Here is an 11,151-nt window from a genome sequence, read left to right as displayed (position 1 = left end):
ACTTGCAAAAATTATGACACCGGTCAATGTGCTTCTAAGTATATTCTTATCCCTGAATTCAACTTTTGTCTTCCGAAACTAAGGAATATCCTTTTAAATTTGTGTGAAATAATTTTTAGTATGTTTATATTTTGTAAATATAATAAATAAAGTACAAGGACAAACATCCTAAATATTGGACTATATTTAACGCAATATGTTTTCTTGCACGGACAACTGTATGTTGCACTTTCTAAAGGGATATCAAGATCGACAACAAGAGTTATAGTTAAGGCAGAGCAACCAATGCATTAGGAGGAAACGTACGCAAAAAAATATTATCCACAAAGAAGTGTTCGTTAAGATACCATCACATTAAATACTTTTAAAATATAATATATAATTATCTAACTAACATGACAAAATTGATCATTTGTGTAAGTTTTGATGATGTTCTTTTATTTTAAAATCATGTATTATGCTAATGTAATAATATTTTTCGGCATTTAGATGATTGTTGTATTATTATACATAAAATTTCTCTCATTAATTAAATTTTATTGTTACTTCATATAAATAAATGATTAAATCATCACGTGCCATTATTAACGTGCAACGCATGTTCATAGATATTAGTACAACTATAAATACGTAATATTTAATTAGGAGTATAGAAATGCTAAGCAAGAAAAAAAAAGAATTAATGTAAACGTGCTTGTGGAAAAGTAATCTCTCCCACGAAGTCCAAGTCCCCACCCCCACCCCCACACACAAAAAAAATTAAAAAAAAAAAAAAAGCAACCAAATCCCAGCTTAGGCTAATAAAAAAATTTAACTTACCATATTATATTCATTTGTAATTCCTTATAGTACAAAGATTTTCTACTATTTAGAAATAAAGAACTTGCAAGAAAAAGAAAAAAAAGAACTTCCTCCATGTCATTTGTAATTTCTTTTAGAAAAAAAAAAATTGAAACTCTTGATCTAAAACGAGTCATAAAAATTTGTATAGTTATAAATTATTTCACTCAGGATAAAATATATAATTTAAAATTAATTCAATTTGCTTTTCTTCTTGAGGTTTTGATATTTTTGGTGGGGTTTGAGATTATGGAAAAGAAAAACTATCAGAAAGAAGTATAAATTATTTTATTCAGGATGAAATACATAATTTAAAATTAAAATATAGTTAAACATAGAAGTATCATTTTTGTAATAATGTATCTCGAGAAGTAAGAAGTTAGAAATTGACATGAAATTTCCGAAGTGTTTTTGTTCATAAATACATTACTCTACGCAATGGTGAATTTAGGATTTAAAGCTTATGGATTCGGAATTTTGATCGTATTAAAATATTAAATTTTAAATTAATAATTTATACATATTCAATAAATTGTTTAAAACAAATACAAAATTCGAACCAAAGCAACCCGCTAGAACTCTAGCTCCGCCCCTGGATCTAACTACCTTAGACCATCTAGATGTATAATAAAGCTTGTTTCATTTAAGAAAATTTGGCAATGACTTCAAATATACAGGCTAGCTAGCTACAGCCCAAGAAAATTATGCCATCCCACTCTTTTTAGCTTCTCGTCCAAAACTCTCTATGCCGAAAGCTATTTTCTTGCTTTAGCATGGCTCCAATGGAAGTTAGCTCTAAAGAGAGAAAATTCAGAAAAGCTTGTTTTCTGGGTTGTTTTGGATTTTCCATTAATAAAAAAAAATTATCTTCTGATTATGTTAAGTCAGCCGGCAGCAAAAAAAGAAGGAAGTCTTTCTTGTTAATTTCTAAATTTGTGGGGAAGCAGTCGGCGGCGGCAGAAACTATTCCGGTGGACATATCGGAGAAGTTCAACCGGAGTAGAGAAATTCATGATGTGGTGTTGCCGGAGAAGAAGGCTTCTGTTAAAACTCCGGCGACCACCGATCAGGTGCCGGTTAATTGTCAAACAAATATACCTGAGAAGGTTAATAATAAGGTATGTTAATATGAGAAGTAATCGGTAATATTTGAAAGCTGGTATAGACACCATCCTTATTTAATAGGAAAAAGTATAATCGATTTTAATATTTGAATGAAAAAGTAGAATATATTTCATACTTGTATAATAAGTGTCTTCAACTACTTTTAGATTGAGACGTGATTTTGATAGTAACTGGTTACATATGCTTTGTGAGATTGTCTAGAAAATGTATTTTCTGTTATTTAACTAAACATAACTTTAAGAACCCATCTTATCACAAATTAACTTTGTGAGAGTAATTGGGACTGAGATAGTTCGGCCATATTAATTAAGAGAAGCACAAATATTTCAGTTAACAGGGGTGAGAGGTTTGCCTTGGTGGGTACGAGGTGGGTAGAGGTAGGCCAAGAAGTCTTTGGGAGAGGTGATTAGACGAGACATGACGCATATGGACTTACTGAGTACATGACCCTTGATAGGAGGGTGTGGGGGTCGAGGACTAGGGTAGAAGGTTAGTAGGTAGTCAGACGTTTCCTTTTGTCTTCCTCAACATTAGTGTTAGTATGTTAGTATCATTTTATTCTTAGGTTGCTATTACTACCTATCGTTTAATTAATTGCTTTGGCTTTTGTTTTCTTAATATTTTGTTGTTATTATTACTTATCGCCACCACTTCATTCATTTTTTCTTTAGCTGAAGGTCTATCAAAAACAAACTTCAAAGCTAATTACGTCATACCTTCCTCAGACCCCACTTGTGATAATTCATTAGGTTTTGTTTATTATTGTTGTGATTGTATGACTTTAAGAACCATAGTATAAAAAGGAAGAAAGGAGTTGAAAATTATTACGTATTTCCTTAATGATCCAAGTTTAATCCATTTATTAACTTTGTAGATCATATGAAGGAGGTGATTCAAAAGTAAAAGAATTTTGTAGATTTTACACAATTTATATGGAGTTTGTGGATATCAAATTCACTTTTTTCTTCTTTCAAATCCATGTTGTAAAATTTTCTATCTGAAATAGAGGGAAATTTTTAATTTCTTTCTCTTTTCTGGATCTTGGACCAATGCTATACGTTTCTTATTTATGATTATTGATTGTTTTACTAGCAATTTCATATTATTTTTTTCTTGCCCTTCTTTACCTATTTCTTAAATGAGTATATGTTTAACAATTTTATTTATTGACCTCATTATTTTCAGAAGGACGATAATAAAACTCAGGACAACATCCACAGAAAGAACAAAAGTGTGGATCAATTGTTCGACAACGCACAAGAACATTCCACGTGTCCAAGTGAATTTTCAAGGAGTGCTACTATTTCTAGTGCTCATAATTTGAGCCACTTTAATTCACTAAAATACAAGCATGATATCAAGCTTTCCCACTCAGTATCTCTGCCGCCATCAAAACGGAAGAAACCACCGGCGGCGACCACCAACGGTGAAGTCAACGACGAGAAGTCGAGTCAACGACATGATCAAGAAATTAATAACAGCTACTTTGATTCAATTATTGGGATGTCAATTCTAATGGTGACCCTATTGATAATGTTGTTTTGGGGCAAGCTTTGTGCGATTATTTGTACGTCTGCATGGTTTTATTTTCTTCCTCGGTTTCGACCGAAGAATGAAGCGATCGTTGCCGGAAGAAATGGTGGAGTCGCCGGCGATGTTGATGTGAACTCCGACGAGTATAAGAAGAAAGTTGTGTTGGAAGGGTTTTTGGAGAGAAACCATAGGAGTGGTGTTGGATTTTTGTAGTCTTTTGCTAATGATTTGTTTTTTCCTTTTAGGAAAAACCTATTTGTTTAATTTTTGTCCTTTATGGGTGGAATATTTTGTATTTATTTTTTAAAACCAAAAAAAAAAGGGAAAGGAAAAGAAAGAAAAGGAGAAACACTTGTTTTTTTTCATTTCGATTGAATATTTTTGTGTAAATTTTTGACATATATGTGAGTGTTCAAAAGATATGGCTATTTGTTATTAGAAGTTTGTCTAATTTTCGACTTCGTTTATTTTTCTCATTTACTTGTTTATACTCTTTGTTGCTAAACTATGCTCCTTGTTATAAATTAACTGCAAAGATTTTTAAGCTTTATAAAAAGAAATGGTGCACTAAGCTCCTGCTATGTGCGGGGTCTGAGGAAATGTCGAATCACTTACCTTGTATTTTTGTGAGAAGCTGTTTTCACGGCTCGAACCGCAACCTCTTGATCAGATGACAACAATTTTATCGGTTACTCAAGTCTCCCCTTCTATAAACTCAATGAATAAAAATATTTAATGATTTTGGTGGTAACTTTTTGATTCAAAAGATATTGGAACCTTTTTGGACAAATCAATCAAAGAGAATGAAGGGGTAAATCTTAGCTAAGTATAATGAACTCTAGAACAAAAGGTATAAACGATGAACACAATGGAAAATATTTGTTGACCTTATGAAGGTCAGTGATCACACAATGAGAATGCCAATCTTTAATATCGAAAGGGTGTTACAATCAGAATCCTTAGCTCAAAGAGAAAGGAAGTCCTTTAACAAGGTGTTTTTCCCACTATATATAAGGGACAACCCCCTTCTGAACCCTAAAAAATATACCATAGGGAATATTCACGAGTATATTCCTAATGACTCCTATGGGGCCTACACTACTGCAAAAGTCATCCGTTCTCTGTTTGCTGTTAGCCGTCCTTCGCAGGGCGTCTAGCCATGAAGACCTCATCTTCTGTCGTATTTGTCGATGGTTGTGGTCGTCCAAATTTGGACCCATACAGTTAGTCCCTCCGCTTGTCGAGGTTGCAATTTGGTGCGTCCTTGACAAGCGGACACCGTCCATTCTTCGTGGAGAAATTTGGTTTCACGGAGCGTTATGACTTGGCCAACAATGGGGGTTTAGCGTGCTCAACAAGACCCTGGGTGGTGTGTCTTATCGAGAAATGACGTCATCTCCATATGCGTCATCATTATGCGTGTTTTTGAGACAGGGGCTGACGTCTTGTCGCTTCGATTTCGGCGCCACTCTGCAGTCTTCCTACTTCGATTCCGGTGCCACCCAATCCTATAAATAGGGGAGGGTTTGTTTTTTCAAAAACTCTTGACCATTTCGTCTCTTGTTATTCTTTCTCATCTCCCCCGTGTTTGCTTCTAACGTTTTCTCGGCTTCTTCTCCCCCCGTTCTTCGTTCTTAGCTTTCTCGGGAAGGGGTTTCTGACGCCACTCCGTTATCCGTGGCGCCCCCTTTTGGCGATGAGGGCCTGATGGTGGAGGAGGGGGATAACTTTCCTACCGTGGAGGAGTTGCTGCCGAGACACCCTATGTCTAGAAGCGACTTTCTTAAGGATCCCCCCTACTCCTATCCCCGTGTTCTCTGAAACGGAGCAAGTTCATATCGATGCTCTCCGTGCAAAGTATAACATTCGCGCTCATGTTGATATGGTTCCAGCGGGAAGGGACTTTGTGGAAGCCCATAGGCCTGGGTACTGTGCTTTTTATGAATACCCCTTCGTGATCGGTCATTCCTTCCCCCTTCTTCCATTAGCGGAGGAATTCTGTCGATTCTACCAGATCTGCCCGGCTCAACTTTCCCCGTATACACTTAAAATACTCATGCTGTCGACAAAATTTTCGGAGTTGGCGGGGTGTGAGCTTACCGTTCATCACCTTTGCACTTGTTTACACCTAACTTTCACAGAGGTACCATGGTGCATTTGAGGCACCGTGGGACAAAAGGGTTGGTGGTGGGGACCGACGACCGAGCGAGTCGTAAATTTTGGCACAAGTACTTCTTCGTCAGAACCGCACACATCGTGTCTGACCCCGCTAGGTTCCCAGAGCGATGGAACGAGAACCGTAAGTGTCGCCACTTATTTTACTCTTTTGTTTCTTCTTGATTTACCTTAAGTGTTTGTTTACTTCTTGTTTGCAGCTGTGGGGCGTCCACCTCGCCCTATTGCAAGTATAAGGGATTGGGTAGCCCGTCTGCTCCCCCATGCAGTGGAGACTCGAGACCGGACTGCTTTCGTAAAACGCTTTAGGCCGAGAGTTTCATCTCGTAAGTGTCTCCCCCTATATCATTCATTGACTGTATACTGTTTCCCATTGATACGACTTTTTACGATAACAGGTCGGGAGCTTCTAGGCGGAGGGCCCTAGTCCCAGCATTTCGGCAGGCTGTCGCTGCTGCAGGAATGCAGTTTACACTGAGTGAGTCCTTTCAGGAGGGTCGTGCTCATCCGATACAGATGGGAGATCCTTCTCGCGATATGGTCGTGAGGGAAGAGGCCTCTTCCGTACCGATCCATCACCTCGCGAACGAATCCTCTAATAGGGACGAGTTGTTATTGAGGAAGAGGAGGAGAGTGGAGCTTGCGAAAGATGTAGCCGTGGACACTGGTAAAAGTAGGACGGGTGCATCGCAGACAGCGCCCAAGTTTATGGCCGATGCCATCTTGGCAGGGAGGTCCCCTGGAAGAGGTGTACCGAGGAGGTGGTTCCGTGCGCTCCACTGACGGTGGCGCATCTTCTAACGTTGGAGGGGGCCTCCGCATCGAGGGCGACGACTCGGGTTCGGATGTGGACCCGGGGGGTGTTCGTGAGTTTTTAGAACGCCATAATCATGTGGAGGTCAGAGTGGAGGGCTCTGATCGGCATATAGTTGTCCCTGGGGACTATAACTTGTTGTCGAACTGTGATCAGGTGGCGTCTGTTTTAGCCCCTTTATGTGCTGCCCTTGAGAGCGAGGCTCTTAGAGCGATGAACAACATGGAGTTGTCTCGGAATGTCGCCATCATGGCCTTGCGGGTAGAGATCTTTCTCTTCCTTTTCGTCGTTGGGTTTGCGTTATTATTTTTAGACTGTCTTTTTGTTTTAACTTTTTCTTGTTGTGCTAGACCCTTATCATGGAGATTGAGCACGAGCGCCGGGAAAGGAAGAGGACGGCCATCTATGGGAAGATGTCTTCTAAATATCAAGAATATCGCACCAAACATCGTGCGATGGCCGACATCTACAATCAGGACCCTGACTTCCAACTGTTCCGCGAAGGGCTTAAACAAAGGGAGGATCAATTGGCGCGCAAGGTCGAGGAGTTGAGAGAGCGAGACGAGGATATCATGAAGGCCGTTGCCTGCAATAGTGAACTCGAGGCGTCCCTTAAGGTGAAGGAAGATGAACTCGAGTTAAGTAGAGGGGTGATGGCTGAGAATGCCGACCTACAAGCAAGGACGACTAGTTTAACCACTGAATTGGGTATGAAGGCGGCGGAGATCAACGAACTCAAGGGCGAGTTGAGTGTGAGTGCCAATAGACTGGCGACCGCTATTTCTGAAGCGACGGTTTTAGAAGATACCCTCTGTGTTTGTAGGTCAGAGCGGACCAAGGAGAAGGAGGCATCCGAGCTTAAGGTAGCGGAGCTCGAGAGGGGTGTAAAGGAATTGGAGGCGGAGCTATCCGCATTGACCAGACAAGCGGCATCACTGAGAGCGGAGGACGCGCACCGACACTCACAACCTTCTACGTCTCGTGCTTCAGCCGATCCTATCGCGCCTCATCGTTTATATGAGTTGTGGGTTCACGGCTTCACGCTGAGGCCAAGCTTGATGTTTACAAGGCCCTTCATGCTGACGGGAGGGCATCTGAAGTAGAGCTTCAGGATGTGCATGCCAAAGCTCGTGCAGCTCGTGAGGCATGCGGATACGACCCTCTTTCGCCTGACGGCGATGATATCAACTCTGATGATGCGAACAGTCTTGCCTCCGACTCTTGGTATGAAGATGTGTATGCTACCGTGGATGATGCATGATTTTTGGTTTGTACTTACTTTTGCCTCAGCATTTTTGTAAGGGCGTCTTTGAGCCCATTGTAAAGATAGGTGCCAGTAACATTTTGTTGTAATGAAGAAATTGTTTTGTCGATTCGGTGGTAGTCTTTGTAATCTTTATGATATTCTAGGTATTTGTCGAGCTGTTAAGCTGATTTTTATGATGGCCTTAGCCTTTGGGATGTTACTTCGGGCTGGCGCCGAAGTAGTATCCCGTCGTAGTTCGAGTGAAGTCGAACTTGTTTCTTCATCGATGGCCTTAGCCATTGGGATGTCACTTTCGAGCTGGCGTCGAAGTAGTATCCCGTCGTAGTTCGAATGAAGTCGAACTCGTTTCTTCGTTGATGGCCTTAGCCATTGGGATGTTACTTTCGAGCTGGCATCGAAGTAGTATCCCGTCGTAGTTCGAGCGAAGTCGAACTCGTTTCTTTGTCGATGGCCTTAGCGATTGGGATGTTACTTTCGAGCTGACGTCGAAGTAGTATCTCGTCATAGTTCGAGCGAAGTTGAACTCATTTCTTTGTCGATGGCCTTAGCCATTGGGATGTTATTTTCGAGCTGACGTTGAAGTAGTATCCCGTCGTAGTTCGAGCGAAGTCGAACTCATTTCTTTGTCGATGGCCTAAACCATTGGGATGTTACTTTCGAGCTGACGTCGAAGTAGTATCGCATTGTAGTTCGAGCGAAGTCGAACTCATTTCTTTGTCGATGGCCTTAGCCATTGGGATGTTACTTTCGAGCTGGCGTCGAAGTAGTATCCCGTCGTAAGGGCGGCGCTCTATTCTATTTGTTGGAGTATAGTGGATGCTAGTTTCATTCATACATTGGAGATTTGATTATATTCTTGTAGGAAATACGTGTTGACTTTGTACATACAATGGAGATTTGGCTATCTATACCCAGTCCCTTCATTACTCGGCCTGGAGATCATATCGGAAGGCGGGGTGATGAACAACACTTCGAACCTCGAGGCATCTACCTTGCCGCCTCATTAAAAACCTCACCGAGAAAACCCGATTGGGACAAAACCCGGGTGAGGGAAAAAGAGTACGACTTAGGAGGCGCCTCTTTTCAGAAGTGGAAGTATTTGAGATGGGCGACATTCCAATTGTTTTGGAGTAGTTTTCCTTCCATTGTCTCTAACTGGAACGCTCCTTTGTTCGCTGCCGCTGTGATTTTGTAAGGCCCGTCCCAGTTTGTTCCCAGCTTTCCCTCATTAGGGTCTTTTGCTGCTTGTGTTTTAGCTTTGAGAACATAGTCTCCGACCTTGAGTGGTCGTATTTTGGCCTTCTTGTTATAGTACCTTTCTGCTTGTTGTTTTTGGGCTACCATTCTTACGTGAGCCATGTCTCTTCGCTCCTCGACTTCATCCAGGTCTTGTAACCTACTTTCGTCGTTACTTGGTCCGCTCTCGTTGGAGTATCTCAGGCTAGGTTCTCTGACTTTGACGGGTATAACCGCATCAGTCCCATAGACTAATGAGTATGGCGTCTAGCCTGTGCTAGTTTTTGGCGTGGTGCGGTATGCCCATAGTACTTCTGGCAGTAGTTCAGGCCATAGCCTTTTGGCGTCCTCGAGCTTCTTTTTCAATATATTCAATATCGTTTTATTGGAGGATTCGGCTTGACCGTAGGCGGCGGGATGGTATGGTGTGGAGAGTATTCGCTTGATGTGCCATTTTTCAAAGAACTCGGTTGTTTTCTTTCCAACGAACTGAGGTCCGTTGTCGCAGCTGATTTCTTTGGGAATGCCGAAGCGGCATATTATATTTTTACATATGAACGCGATAACTTCTTGCTCACGTATTTGAGTGTATGCACCTGTTTCCACCCATTTAGAAAAATAGTCAGCTAAAACCAAAAGGAAGCGTACCTTACCTCGTCCTGCTGGAAGGGGTCCGACAATATCCATCACCTACTTTATGAATGGCCACGGCGAAGTGACGGAGTGCAGCAGTTCTCCTGCTTGGTGTATCATAGGGGTGTATTTTTGACACTGCTCACATTTCCTAACGTAGTCTGCGGCTTCTTTTTTCATGGTGGGCCAGTAGTATCTCGCGCGGATGAGGCATCTGACGAGGGCACGGTTTCCTGTATGAGCGCCACAGTGCCCCTCGTTTACTTCTTCTAGTACCCGCCTTGTTTGATTTGGCCCGAGGCATTTGGCCAGGGGGTTGCCGAACGTCCTTTTGTAAAGATCATAGTTTACGAGGCTGTACCTGGCCGCCTGTATTCGGAGTTTTTTGGCTTCTTTTTTATCTTGTGGGAGCGTTCCTTCCTGTAAATAAGTTACGATACGGTTGCGCCAGTCCTAAGTCAGGTTTATAGAGTGTACCTCGACCTGGTCTATCAAGGAATGGAGGAGGGTGACCACGTTTTCTTTGTTGATATTTCTGGTGGCTGCTGCTAACTTGGCGAGACCGTCTTCTTCGGCATTCTGTGCCTTGGGTATCTGGTCGAGGCGGCATTCGTCGAATTCTGGTAGTAGTTTGCGAATTTCTGACTGGTACTTTTGTAGTCTCTATTCTTTGATTTGGAAAGTCCCAGTGACTTGATTCACCACGAGTTGGGAGTCACGATGTAGGACGAGTCGTCGAGCGCCATATTTGAGGGATAACTTCAATCATGCAATCACAGCTTCATACTCGGCCTCGTTGTTAGTCATTTCTGGGAATCGTATGGATTGGCGAATCACTTCGCCCGTAGGAACTTCGAGGACAAGTCCCAGTCCCGATCCCGACGCATTAGATGCACCGTCGGTATAGAGGACCCAGAGGTCAGAAGGTGTGGACGCACGGAGCGCCTCCTGCTCTACTTCAGGCAATATTTCCGCGCTGAAATCGGCGACGAAGTCGGCGAGCACTTGCGACTTTATTGCAGTTCGTGGTTGATATGTTATATCGTGCTCGCTTAATTCTATGGCCCATTTGGTCAACCTGCCCGATAGTTCGGGTTTGTGTAGGATGCCCCTGAGGGGCAAAGTTGTCACCACCTTTATGGGGTGACATTGAAAATATGGTCTAAGCTTTCGTGAAGCTACGACTAATGCCAGAGCTAATTTCTCAAGGTGGGGGTACCTTGTTTCGGCATCAATTAAGGTTTTGCTGACATAATAAATTGGAGACTGCGTACCTTTGCTTTCGCGGACTAGAATTGCACTTACCGCGACTTCGGAGACTGCTAGATACACCAGGAGGCATTCGCCTGGGTCTGCCTTGACAAGTAGTGGCGGTGAGGACATGTACGCCTTCAGTTTCTTTAAGGCGTCAACGCATTCCGAGTTCCACTGTAGTCCGTGATCCTTCCTTAGTACATTGAAAAATTTATGGCACCTGTCTGACGATCGTGAGATGAACCTCGATAGGGCGGCTATTCGTCTTGTTCAA

The 11,151-nt window shown here is 42.1% G+C and overlaps 1 protein-coding gene across 1 annotated transcript; it reads left to right on the top strand.

Moving 5' to 3' along the window:
* The first annotated feature begins 1,482 nt into the window (after window positions 1-1,482).
* LOC109211903 lies at window positions 1,483-3,939 on the top strand. Its single transcript, XM_019375497.1, has 2 exons — window positions 1,483-1,958; window positions 3,151-3,939. Exons 1-2 carry the CDS (start codon window positions 1,614-1,616, stop codon window positions 3,709-3,711), a joined length of 906 nt encoding a protein of 301 aa, XP_019231042.1. The 5' UTR covers window positions 1,483-1,613; the 3' UTR covers window positions 3,712-3,939.
* Window positions 3,940-11,151: the final 7,212 nt, after the last annotated feature.

The sequence above is a fragment of the Nicotiana attenuata genome, unplaced genomic scaffold, assembly GCF_001879085.1.
Source record: "Nicotiana attenuata strain UT unplaced genomic scaffold, NIATTr2, whole genome shotgun sequence".
Taxonomy (NCBI): Eukaryota; Viridiplantae; Streptophyta; class Magnoliopsida; order Solanales; family Solanaceae; genus Nicotiana; species Nicotiana attenuata.
The sequence above is the reverse complement of the archived record's forward strand: the minus strand, read 5'-3'. Positions and strand labels throughout refer to the sequence as shown.

Bases quoted from the DNA above. Each gene is read 5' to 3' on its own strand.
- LOC109211903 (XM_019375497.1), top strand. From the start codon at position 1,614: ATGGCTCCAATGGAAGTTAGCTCTAAAGAGAGAAAATTCAGAAAAGCT. The intron at 1,959-3,150 runs GTATGTTAATAT...CATTATTTTCAG, and splicing joins CTGAGAAGGTTAATAATAAG to AAGGACGATAATAAAACTCA.